At 40.4% G+C, this 20,434-nt stretch overlaps 1 protein-coding gene and 1 long non-coding RNA gene across 2 annotated transcripts in view; both read left to right on the forward strand.

Annotated features, from left to right (window-relative positions):
• cd109 (CD109 molecule) overlaps nucleotides 1-6,845 on the forward strand; it is a 28,768-nt gene extending 21,923 nt beyond the window's left edge. Inside the window, exons 26-33 of the mRNA XM_032543778.1 lie at nucleotides 223-394; nucleotides 1,010-1,200; nucleotides 2,705-2,860; nucleotides 3,784-3,849; nucleotides 4,252-4,385; nucleotides 4,793-4,949; nucleotides 5,033-5,135; nucleotides 6,222-6,845. Coding sequence (XP_032399669.1) covers nucleotides 223-394; nucleotides 1,010-1,200; nucleotides 2,705-2,860; nucleotides 3,784-3,849; nucleotides 4,252-4,385; nucleotides 4,793-4,949; nucleotides 5,033-5,135; nucleotides 6,222-6,424 — 1,182 coding nt within the window. The 3' untranslated portion in view covers nucleotides 6,425-6,845. The remainder of the gene's footprint in view (nucleotides 1-222; nucleotides 395-1,009; nucleotides 1,201-2,704; nucleotides 2,861-3,783; nucleotides 3,850-4,251; nucleotides 4,386-4,792; nucleotides 4,950-5,032; nucleotides 5,136-6,221) is intronic.
• A 1,618-nt stretch (nucleotides 6,846-8,463) lies between these two features.
• Nucleotides 8,464-18,314, forward strand: LOC116706850 (uncharacterized). Its single transcript, XR_004336336.1, has 3 exons — nucleotides 8,464-8,641; nucleotides 14,194-14,197; nucleotides 18,304-18,314. It is a non-coding gene; the product is annotated as an uncharacterized LOC116706850 (long non-coding RNA).
• The last annotated feature ends 2,120 nt before the right edge of the window (nucleotides 18,315-20,434 follow it).

Genomic DNA, 20,434 nt, shown 5'->3' on the forward strand with positions numbered 1-20,434 from the left:
CTCCGCCCTTTTTCCCAAATAGGATCACTTCCGGCTCCCAAGTACCAAGATAGGAACCGCAAAAACAAATTACTGACTTAAAAATGGCAATCCACAAATCAATGGCTGACGTCACCGCTGCTACTTCCATCATGTTTACAGTCTATGGGTGTGAGTCAATGAATGTCTAAGTTCATGCTTCGTCTCGCTGCGTCTGTGTGAGACGCTGTTCCCCTCTGTCAGGCGAAGTACCACAGCCAGGTGTCTGCGGCCCTGATGTTCCTGGAGACCCGCCTGGCTCTCGGGGTGTCCAGTAACTATAGTCTCAGCCTAGTCACCTACGCTCTGGCTCTGTCCGGAAGCCCCAGCACCGACGCAGCAATCAGCCAGCTGATTGGACGAGCTGAGATGAGAGGTGCGATGGTGTGTGTGTGTGTGTGTGTGTGTGTGAACTGAGAAGATTTCTGAAATTTTCTGTAATGTACTTAAGTACAATTTTGAAATAATTTACTTTATTTTCCATTTTATGCTACTCCATACTTTACTGCACCATATGTATTTTCACATCTTTAGTTAATAGCTACTTTGAAGATTCACATTATTAAACAAAATATAATAAACTATAAATGTAATAAAGTACATTTTATGGATTAAGCTAGTCCAGCATTCAAAATTTAAAAAAAAGTATTAGCGTGAAAATGTACTTGAAGTACCAAAATTAAAAGTACTCTATATGCAATAGCAACCCATTTCAGAATAATATATATTAATGTATTTTAATTATTGATGCATTAATGTGTTGCTCACTATAATGTTGCAGCTGGCAAAGATCTAAGGAGCTAATTTATTACCTTTTATATTCAGTTGGGTAGCTTGTGGTCCCCCCCCCCCAGAAATCCCCAATAAATACTTAATAAATATTATTCCTAATTCATAAGTTATTGAATTAATGTAGTGGAGTAAAAACAACAGTATGTGCCTCTCTTTTTTTATATTCCATTAAAATCTCCTCGTACTCCTCTGCGAGTAGGTGGCGTGCCGATGTGGTCTTCCCCAGACGGTGGCCTGTCGTCGTCGTGGCAGCCGCGGTCTGCAGACATTGAGATGGTGTCGTACCTGCTGCTCGCCCAACACAAACGGGGCAACGTCACGCAGGCGCTCAGCCTCATGAAGTGGCTCAGCCAGCAGCGGAACCCAGACGGAGGATTCGGGAGCACTCAGGTGAGATTCTGATATTCAGATAAGCCCCATAAACAATGGGCCCATACAATGAATATTTCCACTAACAAAGTATTGTGTGTATCACAGTAAACCCATCAAGGAGCCACACTGTTGCACTGACCGTCATGTTCCAAATGTTATCGGACCAGAGGGATCAAATTCTGATAGTGGCACAACCCCCCCTCCTTTTGGAGGGGGGGTTGTGCCACTTGAAAAAATGTATCCACTGATTTACAGTTTTCACTGTATTAGTTAATGGGAAAAAGGATTTTTGGGCCTCATGGCATCACATTACGGACACAGAAGTTGTAATTTCACTGTTTGGATACTGTGTTCAGTTGCTCAAATTCAAAACCCAACCATTCACACATATAGCTATGAAAAGTAATGCACTGTAATTTGTATATATTCCACGTAATTATGACTGTTTGCACAACATTGACAGTTTCTGTGTAAGAGCATGAAGATCTGCGTAGGAAGGAGGTCGTGGTGGCTCACACAGGGCTTTCAAGCGGAATTTGCGTTGTAGAAGAAGTTATAAGACTTTCCCTCCTGAAACGGGTGTTTGTGTCCTGGGAATACTACTCAAACCTTGTGTTGTCTTCCCACCGACCTGGAAATTTAAAATTAAAAAACCTTTTATCAAGGTTATGGTCGTCTTTTTTGACACTTTTGTGGCTTTCCCCCAAAGACTTTGTCCACTTTTTTTTTAGCTTTTTGAAATTTTCTTGGGTTTTTCCCCAAATCTTAAAGCTTTTTTTTTTTTTTTTTTTTTTTTTGTCACTTTTTTGACCTTTTTGTTACTTTTTTCAACATCTTTTCCCATTTTTCTCTTTTTTTACACTTTTTTAAAAAGTTTTTTACCAATTGTTTTTTTTTTTCTGGTACCGGACTTATATTCACCTTCTGTCGGCTAAATCTTAACTGTAAAGACTGCTAAACTTAACTGTCACATGACTGGCCGGCAGTCACCTAATTCCGCATCACTTTTGGAACAATATTTTTTCTAGGGGAGAAACCACATTTCTCTTTTGGATCTTGAGCTGAAAATGTTGCTTTAAAGGCTTTAAGGCTCAGTCTGAAGTTGAAGACAATCATAAAGTGCATTAATGCAAAAAGAGAAATTCCCTTCAGCAGGAGTCTGTGGTTTGTGTCACATCGGCGGGAGACTGTGGCCGTCTGGGCATGTGGCGACGACAGGACAATTAACCCTGCAGCACGCATGGACACACACACACACACACACACACTGCATCAGTGGCTCCAAATACAGTATATTGAAAACAGCTTTTTCTCAGGCTTTGTCAGCCTCAGATGACTTTATTTGTTTACAAAAACAGATGTACAGACAGACATGAACACACTCGCAAAACGACACGTACACAGCTGTAAACAGGACGTCAGCGGCGACTATCAAAGCAAAAGTCTATCAGCAACAGGACTGTAACAGAATATTCCGGAGCAGATGTACAGTATGACTCCTGACTCGTGTTTCCTCTCTTAGGACACGGTCGTGGCTCTGCAGGCCTTGTCCACCTTCGCAGCCCACGGCGGCTCTCACGACTTCAACCTCACCATCAGAGTGAACGCCGACCCTTCGACCACCGTCGCCTTCTTCCACATCGTCCAGGACAACTACCTGCTGCACCAGAGCAAGCAGGTGCACAGAGACATGTCGCAATTATCAGAAACAAAAGCTGATTACAAGATGATCTGTTTTCAGTAATGATTCAGCACCCGTTGATTATCAGAAACTTTGAAGAACCAATGAGAGCTCAGGTCAAACAGAGGTGATGGAGAGCCCCTATTATACTCTTTTTTTTGTACTCCTAGAATAGGTTTACATGCTTTGATGTTCAAAAAACATGATGTTTCTCATACTGCCTATTGTTGTAGCGCCTCTGCCTGAAACACTTTAGCTGTGTTGGAAACCGTCCCCTCACTCACTCACTCACAATTCCCTATGTAATGTTTATTAAAGTGCTCATATTATGGGGGGAAAAAAATCATTTTTTTCTAGGATTTGGGGTGTTATTTTGTGTCTGTGGTGCTTCCACACGCATACATACTTGGGAAAAAAAACTACCCATGCCATTTTGGTACAAAGATTAAACAGAGCTCAACACACAGGGTGAAAAGAGGAGCTGCAGCAATGTGCAGTACAACAAAAAATATAGTGTTTTGGAAAATTAAACCTAAAATAAACTAAATACTATTATGAACCTAAAAATGAGCATAAAATGATCACTTTAAACTGTCCTTATTACTAAAAATAAGGACAGTTTAAAGTGATCATATTATTATATATATATCTATATATATATATAGATATATATATATTTATATATATATATATATATCTATATATATATCTATATATATAATAATATGATCACTGAAAGAAAGAAAGAAAGAAAGAAAGAAAGAAGAAAGAAGAAAGAAAGAAAAAGAGAAACATAACGGGGTCATTAAAATCAGTCAAACTTTTCACCCCTGCTCCGGTGTCATTTCACTTCATGTTGGAGCAGAAAATTAAACCCAAATTGATCTGCAGGTAATCTGTTGTATGTCGATCCGTTTCAGATTGAACCAAAGAAGGAGCTGAACCTGAGGGTGTCTGCAACCGGTCGTGGACTTGCCATGTTTCAGGTACCGCCACAGAAACAACAAGCAAACTTTATTCACATAAACAGCGGGGCTTCGAGTTGCCCACTCTTCAATTACATAAAGTTGAGTTTCAGGCTAATTTATGCAAATCAGGGGCGCGGCACTGCAGAGGAAGGTCTGGCTAGTCCACACAGCATTCCGGGATGGGAGAAATGTGCTCTGGTTTATCGGCATTTCTTTAAACCAATCACAAGCGTCATGGACGAAAACTCCATTGGACAGATAGTCTAGCTAGTTGTCTGGAGCTAACCTCCATTTTGTTTGACAATACAAGAACTGACGTCACCCAACGTCACTTAGAGTACCTTTAAGATGCTCAGTCCTTGTTGAAAACCATCAGATTTTTTTTTTCCTTCCGTGAACGCACCTCTTCCTCCGCCTCAGCTGAACGTGTTTTACAACATCAGGAACGAGGGGCTGATGAGGAGGCGCCGAGACGCCGGCGAGCGCGAGGCCTTTAATCTGGACGTCGAGCTGTTTGACACAGCGATGGTCTCACATCTGTACATCTGTAGCAGGTCAGCAGGTTTTTCTCTTCACATTACATCACAATAGCATGTCATACCATTTATTACGCCGCTTTACAAAACCATAAAACACAATGTGTCACATCTACTGCAGTCAGATTCATTGTGTTCACTCAGACGGCACATGGGTAGGCACTTTTAATGACATTTTGAACATGTTTAAAGTCTAAAAATAAGTTTAAAACTTGCCCTGTTTAGGCCTGTTGGGTGCTAACTCTAGCAGGAGGATAACTTGGTGTGGGCATCACCGATTGGTTTCATTTTTCTCTCTACTGGCAGGACTCCACATTTACAAACAGCAAAGCTACGTGTTGAAATTGACTTGAATTCTCCTTTAAATGTTCCTTATGTTGTTTTTTTTAACTGATGGAATTTGGTTTTGTAACGTTGTCCTGCAGTCTGTCAGAGGGTCTGGGTCTGACGGCGACGGGCATGGCCATCATGGAGGTGGGTCTGCTGAGCGGCTTCCACCTGCAGCCGAACGGCGTCCCGATCAACCAGGTCATCAAGAAAGTGGAGACGGTGCCGGGGAAAGTGGTCCTGTACCTGGACTCTGTAAGCTCGGCTGAAAACATCCTGGATCACAGACACACGGTCTGACCCGGGTCAAAGACTAAAACATGTGAATGTGTTTCCAGGTGACGACGGAGGAGATGTGTGTACGGATTCCTCTGGTCGTGGAGTTTAAAGTCGCCAAAGTCCAGGAGGCCAATGTTATCATCTATGATTATTATGAACCAAGTAAGAAGTTTCACAGTCATCTCCATTTGCACTTTTTACATGGTTTGATATACTACTAACAACACACACACACACACACACACACACACACACACACCACACACACACACACACACACACACACACACACACACACACACACACACACACACACACACACTACTACCACTTGTTTTTTAACTTCCATTTATTTACGTATGTAATACTACTACATAAAAAAACACAGCTTAGCTTTTTTTTCTTCTTCGTTTTGCAGCTTTTGTTTTATCACACACTTTTTTTAATTTTTTTTTAAGATATCTTTTGAGCATTTCGGCCTTTAATTAATAGGACAGATGTAGACAGGAAAGGGGGGGGGGAGACGGGGGTAAGAAATGCAGCAAAGGGGCACTGCGGGAAGGGATGAGGCTTAGTACATGGGGCGCACAGTCTACCAGGTGAGCCAGCAGTTAAGCATTGTCCAAAAGCTATTGTGCTTATTATAACAACCATTTCAAATTGTTTGTCATAGTATTTTTTTAATAACGATATTCAACAAATAACACCCGTAACACCATTGGTATGGTGTCGTAGAGTGAAGAAATGTTCAGATATGACACAAAGTGGTTATTAAGTGACAGGGACAAATCTAACAGAAAACGGAAGTTAAACGTAGAAAGACTCATGTTGAATGAATAAAGATATTTCATGTCAGATGCATCAAACGGGTGGTTCCATTTCAAATATAGGGGGGCCAGGTTGGGGCCACATGAGATTTTAGGGGTACCCAATATATTAGGCTTAGGTTTTACAAACCACAAACCCTTCGCAGGTTTGGATCTAAGACTAACTAACTACACACATAACAATAAACACAAGAACACTCATTCAGGGTTGACATATATATTGAAATATTAAAGTTTTATTGCCCCAGTAAGTATACTTAAATGTAAATTAAGAGACAGTGGGTGTCCGGGGCCTTGTTGGTGAGGCTGACTGCAGAGGGGAAGAAACAGTTTTATGGCGTGGGGGTTTTGGTCATGGTCCTGTATACACTTAATGATGTTGAACCGTTGACCTCTGACCTGTCCACCCTGTCTCGGTCAGGGCGGAGGACGGTGAGAACGTACACGTCGGAGTGGAGGAGCCAGATGTCCGCCTGCTCCTTCTGCGGCAGCGACTGCAGTCAGTGCAGACAAGTCGACTACGACTATTATGACACCAGCGTGATGTCACACAGCACCCAAAGCGTCCCAGTGCGTGGGTTAACCCCTGCTCTGTTCCTCCTCCTCATCATCATCGTTATGTAAATAAGTCCAACAGATGTTCAGCGTTTGCAGATGAAGTTTACATATATTGTGTGAAATGTTTTTTTTTTTCTTTTTCATATATCATTGTGTTGGTTGCATCAATTCTATAACTTGAATTATTCAGTGTGCATTTGAATACAGCTGCTAAATACTGCTGAGCTCAATGTTTTTGTCTCATGGGAACATTTATTATACATACATGCATATCAGGGAGATTCTCCTACATAAATAATCTTTTTATCATAAATGACATATATCTGGTTTTAACGGTTTATTCTGCCTGCCACCTTGCATTAATTAAAATAGGATGTGTGTTTTTAAGTGCACAACAATGTATTAAGAGATGTATAAAAGTAATTGGACACTTTAAGCAAACACTTTGTAGATTTCTGCCATAGATTAAATGGGACTGTTACATTTGTATATCCATAATCTTCTGTTAAGTTTCTTCTTTTTGTGTCTTCTGCCATGTTTTTAGGGAAAAAACAAGACAAAAAAAGTTGAAATTGGTTTAACGTTGGCTGCAACCCAATGCAACAACATCCAGCAATACACTGTGTTGGCCAATCAAATACGTGCAAGCATGCACTCCTGGTAGAGTATTCTGCAATGGGAAAGGGGGAAATCCAGAGTTGTATCGGCTGAGACCAAGTACCGATCCGATACCATTGTGTCATATTTTATTATGTTTTAACAGATGTGTACTACTGTATGGATGTGATATGATTTCTATCTTTGTTGTTCGGCCTAGCTCAGGATAAACCTTTTGTGAAACATGAACAAACAATAAATGCTGTAGAACTTTATTTTATTATCCAGTTTGACAGTCATAATGGTAAAAGAACATATAAATAAATTAAAATAGATTTTCTTTGGGGCTAAATTACGTGGTATCGGATCGTTGCATAAACTCCAGTACTTTCCGATACCGCTACCAGTATTTGAGGCAGTATAATCTTTTCTGATACTGGTATCGTAACATCTCTACTTCAAACTCCTAAATCTAATAATGACTCAAACAGGACTGCTTAAAAAACAAACAACACATGGAAACAGGACTGAAAACGTGACCTCCTTGGATTCAAAAGGCCTGTTTTTTGTGTATGCGACACATATTTCACGTAAATTCATCCTGTAATCCGCTTTGAGTCTCTCTGTGATCCTTGGCGGGGTCCTGACCCGGGAGGGGAACCAGCTGTGACGGAGAACAGTGGCCGCCTCACAGTGTAAAACATCCCCAAACAATCCATAGGAAAGATTTACTCAGTGTGTACAGTGACCTCGTAGTCACTTTACTCAAACTGTGACAAAATGAACGACCAAACATGAGCAGGAGATTCCGACAGGAACACCTCCTGTAAATCTTCACACTAAAGCAGGTATACTGCCTCGTGGTACCGAGGCCCAATAAATCCCTTTCGACAATCACAGCAATGCAGGCATTAACGCTAAAGACTACTTCAAAAGATCCCGCCATGATGGATAGCTTGAACTTTCCAGTTGAGAAAAACTGCAAGCTGAGACGAGAATATTTAACGCACATGTGGACGGGAGGAGCAGGTGGGATCGATACCGCCGGCATTTCTCTGCCTTCGGGCGTTTTACGGCCCTCAGATGTCTGCCTCATTACAGCTGACCTCCAGTTGTGGTGCACAACGCCCCGCAGCTTGCCTTTCACTCACAGTTCACACAGTTTGACATCATTCAACTGTATAACAGACTAGTAGATTGGAAATGGTGTGTACCTTTAACCCATGTTGTCCTCCCGGGTCAAAATAATTATTTTTGGCACTTGTTTCAAAATTGTCTGCACTTTTTTCCCATTACTACTAGTATAATCACCACTAGAACCAATGGATCAACACTAGTTTTTCAGGTATTTTTGGAATTCCTTGTCAATAAATCTCATTTATATGAAATTTTTGTGTTAAAAAAAGCAGATATTATGAAAGATTTTGACTAAAAGTTAAGATCAGAAGAATTACTCACAGATGTGTCAAAGTTTAGTTAGGATAATGCTATACAATTTAATAAAACACCTTAAATTCAGTGAAAGTATCCTTCATTTCACTTGTAAAGAGCCTTTTATGGAACCACCCACGTTATTTTGGGGCAACTTGATTGAAAGAAACCCCAAATGTCGGATTTAGAAACTTTTGAAAATGGGTCAAATTGGACTCGAGGACAACAGGAGGGTAAAAGCTGCATCTATTTTTTGTTTGCATTGTTCGAATCTTAAGCTCTTGGAGTTCTGAGGACTATGGTTAGCTGCTCCTCAGATCTCTGCAGGGTAAATCCAGACAGCCAGCTCTGTCCAATCTGAGTTTTCTGCACGACTAATTCCATCCTCCGCAGCGCGGTGAAGGAAGGTCTGGCAATGCGAGACTACACAGAACGTGACAAAGCATTTGTTTCGTTAATTTAAAGAAACAACTTGACCCATCCACCACTCCAACCTGCGTCCTAATTTGGCGTTTTTATATTTTTTTGCCTTACTTCCTGCTTTGCTCCCGTCATAATTACTACGGCCACGAGAGGGCGCCACCACTGTAAACATAAATATAGGTCATAATTGCTGCTTGAACAAACGTCTTATGTGGGCGTTTTTCGGAGGAGGAGTCACAGACTAACACAACCATCCGTATAGACCCAAACTGCAGCATGACAGGCTGCAAAAACAAAAATGTGAAACTCTCACTTGCTCTGTAAGAAAGAGTTTGGACTGCTTTGGATTCCAGAGGGAACAGAGATCAAAGCACCATGCCGGGGCAGCACGCTCATCATCGCTCAGCCCTGAGAGTGTATCAGATCCTGTCAGAATATGTACACAACCACAGAGGCAAAATATTTCCTCCACAGAGCTCCTAACTCCAAACACTGGCCCTTCAGTGCAGCATCTGTCAGCAGGCAAAGCTGCACCACATGTACAGTGCACTTAGTCAACACATGCACTACAGACAGCTCCACTCATTCTCATGGACATCAAACAGCGCATGCATGTCACAATTACACAACGCCGGCCGGGGCTACCATATTTCAAGACAAAGATGAGTCACTAGAATATGCAGCTGCCGACATCTGGGCTTAATCTGCAGCCGATTCTGGAACAGAGAGGTGGTTTCTATTGGATAAAAATCGGACAATAGACTCAAAAAACTCACATCCTCCTCCAAAGGACGTTTAGTCCCCAATCAGAGGAGAACAAAGGAAAGAAAGGTGGGAAGATGTGACTTTATTTTTTACTGATTGCATGATAGAAATGGGATGAGAAAATGGATGGATGGATGGATGATGTATGGATGGATGATAGGCGGATGGATGGACGGATGCATGGATGTATGGACGGATGGCTGTATGAATGGACAGATGGATGGATGGATGCCTGGATGTATGGACGGATGGCTGTATGAATGGACAGATGGATGGATGGATGGATGCCTGGATAAATGGATAGATGGATGATGCATGGATGTATGGATGGATGGTAGACGGATGGATTGACGGCGTGAAGGATGGACGGGTGGATGGATGATGCATGGGTGTATGGATGTGTGGATGTATTGATGGATAGTAGATGGATGGATTGACGGCGTGAAGGATGGACGGACGCATGGCTGCATGGATGGACGGATGGATGGATGGATGGACGCCTGGATGAATGGATGGACACATGGATGTATAGATGGATGGATGGATAGATGGATGGATAAAGGGACGGATGAATGGATGGACCGATGGACGCTTCAGAGGAAAGGACGTCTTATCCCTCTAAAAAACAAATGTCCTCTCATCTTGCATGATTTCCTCGCGTCTCTCCCATGCTCCTCGTTGGGACGGACTCATACTGTGTTCCAAACACAAGTAAATAACATAGTAGTACACAATTGTATGTGTATCGTTTTAATTACAATGTGCAGAATGACTTTACCTAGCCTATTCACCATTGTAGTTTATGTGTATGTGTGACGTCAAAAACTAGAACTGGGAATACAACAATCTGGTTCATGGGTGGTAAGTTATGGGTTTGACTGCCGTTCTAGGGCACTTTCATGGGTAGAAGGCTGTAAAAACACGGGTTACAAGTGTCCTGGATCGCAGCATAAGACGCGAGGAAGGGAAGTGCAGGAGCCGTGGAGGCAGTTTAAGTGAAGTGAGATGCTCCCAGAGACTCTTTGGTCATGTCTTGTTGGACTTCCTGCCTTGTGTGTTTTCCCGCCTTTGTGATTGTCTGATGTGTCTTGCCTGTTTTCAGTGACTAGTTTCCCACGTGGTTCAGTGTTCCTGCTTCTCTTTTGGATTTGCCTCAGTTCTCTGCCTGGATCTGGACTTTGTGCTAGTAAGTTTATTTTCTTAATCAAGTCATTTGAACTCCGCCTGCTTCATCCTATTCTGCATTTGGGTCCAAACCTGCATTCCTGAAATACTGACAGTTACGACATTAATAGTAGTTGTATTAAACATGAAAAAAATGTATAGGCTACAATACTAAACTAAACTATTAAAATAATTGCCAAAAAAGCTATACAATCGCATAATCTTTCAAATTATCCTCATTTAGAATGAAAGTAAGTAAATACTTGATATGCTTTTCCTAATTTCCTTTCCATCCTTTTAATGTGTGTTATTGATTTCCATATGTATTTCTTATTCAAAGTAAATAAACTAGACCCTCCTTTTCCCCCCCCCCAAAAAAAAACCACCTGCCATAACTTCATTTTCAAGCAGCAATTACAAGCCAAACTTACAATTTATAGTGTGCTCATTTCCAGTGGTGGAATGTAAGTACATGTAATCCAGTGAAGTACAAATATTGAGTTACTTGTACTTTCCCTGAGTTTTTCTTTTCATGCCACTTTCTACCTACTACTGCCACTTTACTCCACTACAGTCATCTGACAGTTTTAGTTACTAGAAACTTCTCACCCAAAACACATTTAGTTTATAAAATCTGTTTTATTATGAAGTAAACTAGCCAACAATGTACCGGCCTACAAGTCCAGCTGAAACGATTAGACCATTAACACACAACTGTTTGAATCCTCTACAATGGGAGGACATTTCTACACTGAGTACTTTACTTTTAATACTCAGTACATTTTCCAGATGATACTAACAGACTGTTACTTGTGTAACATTTTCAACGCAGTACTTTTACTTACAACAGAGCATTTTGTCAGTGTGGTATTAGTAATTTTACTGCACTAAAAGATCTGAATACTTCTTCCACCACTGTGGCGGCGGTTCCCAGCCCTGCCAGTAGGTGCCAGTCTTGCTCAGGGAAAGAAAATCCAGGACTCAACTCCTCCTAAGGAGAACTTTCCATGACACAAAGGTATCTACAGGAAACTTTTTATAGAGGCTGAGTAAGTTGAGTCTGAGAGAGTCGAGGCTCTCTGGCTGCCACTGTTAATGGGAGGCAGATGGACCTGGCCCGCACGCTGCAGACTAATGAGGGAAATCTGGAACCAGTGGAGGTTTCACACAAGCAGGCAGACTGGATGCTGATTGTATATTTTGCTCTGTCTCTGTCAAACTCAGAGGAGGAAGGTGGTGGTGGTGGGGGTACTCTTATTCTGCTCAGAGTAATGCAGTTTGACATCTAGAGACTATGAAAAAAGAAGCATTCATGTCGGATTATGACCCTTTAATATGTCCCAAAGCTACATCTCTAGAAATATTCCATCAGGTTTAAAGGTGATGATTGGATTATTAGATTATATTTTGTTAAAATATGTTTTATGATGCTTTCATTAAGCAGAATTTTCAAACGGGACACATGGAACATATTTTAGATGTTTTGCAGGTCAGTTTGACATATTTAATATCTCTGAGAACTTCTGGAAGCAAGATGTTGACTGTAAATCAAGCTGCTTTTTAACCTGCAGGAATTCCCAGATTTTGTTGGCCACTCATGGGCAGCAGAAACAAGTTGTGACAACCCTGTCACCTAAAAATGATTGTTCCGTGCAACTAAACTGCATTCTCAATTACGTTCCGAGGGAAACATATTTTGTACCGGATTACACTTGTCTTTGACGTAGGCTATCGTGCGTTCAATTTATCTCAGAATTTAGAAGCGTCACAACAGAGTTGAAGGGATTCCTGATTTCTTTTTTATTTTATTATGGGTATTGCTCTAGCCAGGTTAGCCACTATTAGCAATACCAGTTGATAACAACGTATTACACTGATTTAAAAAAAAAAAAAAATGATTATACAAACAGAGTAACAACCTGTCCACAGATAGAATATGGACCGGACTGTGTGTACGACTGATTTAGTCAGACACAAATAAGACCAAAGTGCTAAAAAAGTGTATGTTACTCTTGCATTCACTGTGGATACATGGGGCAGCCATGTTGGATTTTGAGCTTGGGTACTGTGAGGTTGTCAAACTTCCTAGTTTTGAAAGCTGAGGTCGGGGGGGGGCTTTCCGACTTTGTCCTCGGAAAAACCGACTTCTGAGTACAAATGGCATGCACTAGCATCCCAAACTTTAGTATCTTTATTAGTAGGCTCTGTGGGTTTAAACAGCTCTTGTCTGCACGGCACATGTTTGCGAAGAAGAAGCCGCAGGTTTCCTGCAGGAATGAAGACGTCAAATGACAGCCACTGGATGACTGATCAACACAGTGCTGCTGATTTTAAAAACTCATTTCTGTAATAAAACAGAACAAAAATGTAGGTTAACATTGACAATCAGTCCATTGGACAGTTTGGCATTTGAGTGTTGGCTTTAGGGTAAATTTGTAACCTCAGACCTCCCAAGTGGCTCTTTATTTTTAGTCTTGAACTCAGGCAGCCAACAGACACTGCAATCAGCCGGCTGTGATGTCATCTCTGAGGGACATCCAGGAGATCAGCGGTTTAAATCTGACCGTTGCGCTCAGATCATCTACACAGTTTGTTTTCTTTGGTCTCAATCAGACTGGAAAAGTTGGATTCTTTATATTTGGCTCTTTCAGCTTAGCACTGACCAACTAGGTGTGGACCATGGCTTTTAAATCAAAGTTATATTTTATTCATAGAGGAGAGAGTTTTGGGGTAATAAATCATCCTAAATGGTCGTGTTTTTAGTTGTTTTATGGAGTCCAAACCAATTTGTTTCCTGTCAAACTCAGGATGATCAGCCTGCATGTGTCCAGCGGAGAGTGTGAAGACACAGCTGGATGCTTTTGGTCTACTTGGCTTTCTAAGCATGATGAGCTGCCCTGTAAAATCCGTAGGGCCTTCATTTTGTTGAATCTGGATGGCTGGCTAAATGTAACGCCTACTTCTGGCTTTAAATGTAATACCCAATGGAAGTTCTGTGTTGGATTAACAAAGACAACCAATGTCAGGGAATTTCTCACATTTCGTGTTAGGAGTAGGTGATGTGAAAACCATTTCTGGCGAGGTTACTTAAAGTGCCCTTATTCTGCTCATTTTCAGGTTTGTAATTGTATTTTGAGGTTGTACCAGAATAGGTTTTCATTTTCTAAAAACACCATATTTTTGTTGTACTGCAGACACTGTTTCACCCTGTGTGTTGAGGTCTCTGTTTTAGCTCCAGAGTGAGACATCTCACTTCTATACTATCTTTTGTTGGGAGTTGCACATGCTCAGTAGCTAGGTAAGATCCCATCAGCTGATAACTCTTTCTCCACCTGGTCAGTCCAAGGCAGGATTAGCCGGGAGACTTCTTGTAGACGAGGGCCACTTGTGGAATACCTGCAGAACAGGGACAGGAAGTAGTTATTTTGGAGATTATGGTCAACTATTGTCTGTAGCAGTGTTTTGCCATTGGGAACAAGCTAACATGCTATGGTTAGCCAACTTGTCTCGGCTAGTGACGTAGAAAGCCGTGCAGATTTTGAACAGCTCACCCAGAGACTGAAGACAGAAGACATTGAGAAACCGTATAGCTCAAACAGCAGGTATAGTTGTTTTTTTCCCCCCCAAGTTTGTGTGTGTGTGGAAGCACCAGAGACACAATAACACCCCAAATCCCAGAAAGAGATATAGAAATAGCAGTTCTGCTTCAGGCTGTCCAGCAAATTAAATTCAAATCAGTGCACGTGAAATCCAGTCGACAGACACCAGGGTTATGGAAACTATAATCTCCATAACAGATGTCTGCATCAGAATGCAGACGCTGTAGGCAACAGGACAAGATGATTTCTTGTTTCTGTTTGTATTACTGACCGATTCTGTTGGCGCTTTGGTTGCATGCCGGTCAACAGTCCGTGTGGAGAGCAAAAGAGGCGGAACGCATTGGCTGAAATGCAATGTTGGAGCCAATCAGCTTTCATCTGACCAACAAGTCCTCAATACCCAAAATTTTTTGTTTATTCCTACCCTCTGATTTGACCCTAGGGAGAGTTTTTTTTTTTTTTTTAACGGCTTGTAGGTAACTTTATGAAATGGTTGCAGTTTATATAGGTTTAGGCACAAAAACTACTTGGTTTAGTTTTTTAAAACAATATCGATAAGTTTTTCCTCACGCACATAACTGGAATTGTTGGGACTTTATTAAATTTATAGAGTGTAGTCTAGACCTACTCTATCTGTAAAGTGTCTTGATAACTCTTATGATTTGATACTGAATCCTCGTGGTATAGATCTTTTTCACGGCAGACATGTTGACACGTCATAGTAGGAAGGTGGCTGCATTCCACGTAGAGGCCCTGGTGTTGTAAATGTTGACTCACTGAAATAGTTTACTGGGACACTTGATGGAATTAAACCATCATGAAAAAGGTCCATAGCTGCATGGCGGACGACAGAACAAAACCATAGCGCAGTTGGAACGCGGCGCATGCATGCCTGGTGGGATATAAGGGTCTGGGGTATGAGCTGATCAAATACTGGCAGGTGCCAAAGACGAGAAGAAGGATAATAAGCACTTTTGTTTTGTTCAATCATTTCAATGTTAGCTGTTTTTCTTGTAATAAATCTGATACAAAAGGTAAAAATAGGACAAAGATACTGATTCATTAGGGACAAGTGTTTGTGTGTGAACAGGACGGTTTGCGTAAATGAAAATTAACATAATTCTGGTTGAAGTAGTTTGTCAGACGTGAGTGATCATATGAACCTGGCTGATACCCGACAACACAGAAAACAGTCAGCATTACAGTAAATTACAGCTACATCTTAATCAACGCAGGCTTTCTGCTGTATGGTAGTTTGCACACACACACACACACACACACACACACACACACACACACACGTGTTAACTATTGGGAGGGATTTAATGATCAACACAAGTTTGCAGTGTGCAACTTTACAATTTTACAGTCCAGTGCTAGAGAGACCAAAATGAAGCTTTATCCCAAAATATAACTTGCAGGTAGCAGGCAGGCTGCATAGTCTTTTTATCTTTATGTATCCATGGAGCCTTTTGAAAGGATACAACCTTAAGAACAATGATGCAGCCTGCAGAAAGTCAACAGACCGAACCTCCGGTGGAGCAGCTGAGGAAAAAAGCAGCGTTGTGACTGTGCATTTCTGTTATGGGAGGGTCCACGAGTGTTGTTCAAAGACTTGCCTTAAAAAACAAACAAAAAAAAAAACAGCAAAAAACTTAAATATGACAATATTAATAATCAACTTTGCCTGCAAAAGAACAAAACATACTTCAAGTGTCAGATTATTACCAAATCCAAAGACTTGATATATAGCACTGCATGCTAACTGAAAACCATTTATCCTCTCGTGTGTAGTGCATGACAGGTTTCTTGGCATGTTAATGTTCATGAAGAAATTTTCCAAACCCAGATTGATATCAAACAATGGATCTTTATGTGTTACATGCCGTATTATTTTGTGTTGCAATCGTCTCCAGGTGCTCTGGAGACGTCCCTCCCGCTGCTGAAGCTCATCAGCGTTGGCGAGGGAGAAGCATCGAAGTTGTCAGTCCAAGCTAGAGAGTGTTTTTTTTTTTTTTATAGTATTAACCAAGGACAGTTACATTGCTAGTATGTAATGTATATATACAGAAAGCCTATACCAGAGGTGCATGTACAGAAGAAAAAACGTGCGGAAAATAAAGTAAAAAAAAAAAAAAAGTGTTGGGCAAAGGAAGTCAAATGTACCACCGGTGCATGAGAAATTTATCAAACCCAATTCCAGTCTTAATTGCCTTCTTATTCCTAATGTCTCTAATAGTGTTGCTGTATTGGTGCAGTTCTCGAAAAAAAAAATGTTCAAAGCATGGTTTGGAGTCCATCCATTTCTTCTTGTAAATGTGGAGTTGTCCCAATACCAACATTAATTGAATAAAATAAACATATTAATCCATCTCCTTTCCTAATATCTTTATCCTTACATTGAATTAATTGCCCAGCGTTCCGTCTGACAAGATGTTGAACCATCGATCCAAAATATTTTAGCATACATACAGTAAAAGAGCGAATGACAGATTGTTTCTTCGTCTAGGTCACAATGTGTACAAGAATAGTCAATATCAAGTTTGAATCTCTTTTAATGTCCATTTTGCTGGATATTTTTTTTTGTGCAAAATTTCAAAAGAAACCTCTTTTACTTTGTTATTAAGACAAAATTTGTCTCCAATTGACCAGATTTTCTTTGCCAGTTCGTTTCTTCAGAGATCGAAGTCCAAAAGAATCTACCTGAGGGCAGAGTTACCTTTTGTAAACAACTCCTGATGTGTTTATTTGAACATTTATTCTTGGTTATGTCAACTCCCCCAGGAATATACCACTACTGAGTGGATTAATCACTGTCATTACTGACCCTCTAACAAGTTGCAGCGCACATCTCGGCACAGCATCAACAACTAGTTCATTTTCTCTTGGCGTGACTGCTACCTGGAAGTTGGAGAGGAATTCATTATACGTAAGTAACTGCCCGACAGCATTAAGGAGTTGTTACCATTAGCAACTCATCTTCTATAATACAGAGATTTTTTTTTTTTTTAATCAAATATCCTTGTTATTCCAAATGTAGTAATTGGTTGGTGTAAAGTTATGCTTGCAAATTAATTTCCAGGCCAGCAGAGCTTGTTTCTGGAAATTTGATAGCTTTAAAGGTAATCTATCAATTTTATAATCACATGTTAACAGAAATTTTACTCTTCCAACTAATCCAAATACATATTTAGGTAAAGTATTCCAAATACAGTCCTTTTTCTTCAATCAAATAGGTTAACCAGTTCAGTTTGAAAGTATTAAGGTTTCAAAACCTAACCCTTCTAGACCACCCCTTCTTCTAATGTTGCGCAGGATGTCTTTTCTTAAATACTTGCATCTGTTCCTCCAAATGAAGTTGAATCAGATTTTTATCCAATTTTTTTGGGGACATTTCAGAAGGGACATTCAATGGTGATACATAGACAGACCTGGATATTCCTTCAGCTTTAGATGAAAAAACTCTACCATTCAACGACAGATCTCTCATCAACTGTGTATTGATTTTTTTTCGTTATTTGTTCAATTATAGAATTGAAATTTAGGTTATTGCAATGTTTTTCATTCTTGTCAATGATGACACCCAGGTTTGTAATTTTATTCTGCACAGAGATTCCCTTAACTTCGCATATGGTCACATTTCTCAAGTGGTAGTAAAACAGATCCATTCTCAAACCTGACACGTCAGAGAATTCCCTAATACAAATAATTGCTTTTATCACTTCATAACTGTTAGCTAGAAAAATTGTTGCATCATCTGCTAGTTGGGATAATTAAATTTCTCTACCTAAGGAAATTAAACCTTGGAAACTACCTTTTTTAAAGATGTATAGCCACAATTTGTCTAACAAGGAGGAAGAAGAATGGACAACCTTGTCTTATTTCAAAGTTCAATATCAAATCTAGGATTTGTACCATGAGCAAACTTAACTGAACTGTTGCAACCCTTACATAGCGTTCTGACAGCTTTCAAAAATTGGTTACCAAATCCAAGACACTTAACTTTAAACACACGGACGAACTAAGACCCAAGAAAGAGAAGCAAACGTGGATGCAACTTAAGAACCTGGGACGTACCCACAGTGATCTCGTACCATTAAACCTCCATGCCCTCACGCTGCAGGGTGAACAGTCAACATAACTACACCAACTTCCATTCCCCCGTTTAGACACAGTTACATCAGATCCTCCGCATCAGCAAAAAGCAGGACTGTGTTTATGACTCCACGTCAGGATGCATTATCTCTTCTATTTCTCAAAACATTGCTTGCAGCTCGACATCTGAAACGTCTGGAGAGCTCCGGTTTGAGCCAGATTCCCATGAGCGGAAGAGCTGGCGTTTGTATTCCATTTGAGCCCAGCATGGTGTTTATGTGTAGGCGGCTGCCATAGTCTTACTAGACTTACTAAATCACCAATTAGAGTAATGAGAAGCAGGCAGCGATGTTTATTCTCAGTCACGTGTCATCGGCGTACATGTTGAACGTGGAAACAAACTGGACAACGCGAAGGAATTGCAGTGAGCTCATCTCATCACGAGGAAAACGTAGAGATTTAAGAGAGTAAATCTCTTGTTGTCAGGGGGATTCAGCATCGGTACAAGCTGTACGGCTGCAGACAGGCCGGATTCAGAGGAAACATTAATAACCGGGACCAATAAACATGCAGGGTTTTGCCAAGTTGACACAATATTAGCTACTGGTTTCCCAGAATCAATGCTGAAAGATAATTGCTTCCATTTATCAGGACTGTCTCATGCAGCTCTATCAGTCACGTTGCATCATGTCGAACAAATGTCTGCACTCAAAGTGGATCGGTTTATTTCATATAACGAGTGACACAATGGGTAAATAAAGTGAAATAAAGATGTATCTTCAGCACAAATTACAGATCATGTATTTCTGACAGACTTAACCCTTGTTTTGTCTTTCTCTTGTCCATGCAATCTTCTATATCTGGGTCAAAATTTAACTTTTTTCTTTTTTCCAATGTTGTCACGTATTTTGATGTTTTGTCACTTTTCCACATTTTAAAAAAAAGCATAGTTTTTTTTTTTTTTTTGGAACGTAATTTCCCTTAAATTTCTTACGTAGTAATACAAACAAGTTCTTTTCAAGTAACATCGGTGCTGGGGTTTGCGTGAACATCCAATCCAAGGAATAGTTAAGTCAGTGCACATGAGATATCAGTTTTAATTCTATTCTTTTAGGTAAGTGAGCCCGCACGACCTCCAGACCGTCAGCAGCCAGGAACAGAAATCCACTCCTACTCGATGAGTTCACTCACTGTAAACAAGGTCAAGAGTTCTATAAATGTGGACACTAAATGATGAACCTAAGGCAATGATTGTTCTCCAAAACAAATACACATTGTTGTGGAAATGAGCTCCCCGTTTGAACAAACGAGCAGTAAAAACTTTCACTGGGTATGTGTGACCTTTTTAAAAAACTGTAATTGAAACAGAGCCGTCCACAAATGGAATCAATAAGCAGACACATGTTTCGGTTGTCGAGCGGAGGAGGAAGAAGAACCTCAAAACTTGTAAAGTATTTGCACCATGCAGGGTAGCAATACTCTATTACAAGTACAACACCTGCAGTATTTGTTTTTGAAGTAAAAGCACAGGGCTTTCATGCGGAGTTTGTTTCCCAGATGAAGCTTAAGGGAAAACACAAGACTTTCACCCAGGAAACGGGGGTTTGTGTCCTGAGAGTACTACTTAAAGGGGGCTGTTTTTTTGTTTTTTTAACCCAAGCCACAATCTTTTTTTTTCTAATCTGAAGTAGTTGTTTTGGTGCTTAAACTTGCAAATGTAAATCTTATTAATCTAATTATCAAAAGTCGATTTACAGCTCATTATTTGCCAGTGCTTGCTGTTGCTTTGGCGGATTCCAATGTCTACAAACCTCGCCGGCAGCAGGCGATTGGTTGACCAGTCCACAATTCATTTTATTTTTTATGTATTATTTTGATTTGAATTGTGCACTGTATTTTAACATGTATCATATGGTATGTTTCATGTAAAGCATTTAGTGATTTTTTTTTTTTTTTTTTTTTAAATCTGTGAAAACTTTACATTTTACTTTGCTTTGCGGAT

The sequence above is a fragment of the Etheostoma spectabile genome, chromosome 18, assembly GCF_008692095.1.
Source record: "Etheostoma spectabile isolate EspeVRDwgs_2016 chromosome 18, UIUC_Espe_1.0, whole genome shotgun sequence".
In the NCBI taxonomy this organism is placed as follows: Eukaryota; Metazoa; Chordata; class Actinopteri; order Perciformes; family Percidae; genus Etheostoma; species Etheostoma spectabile.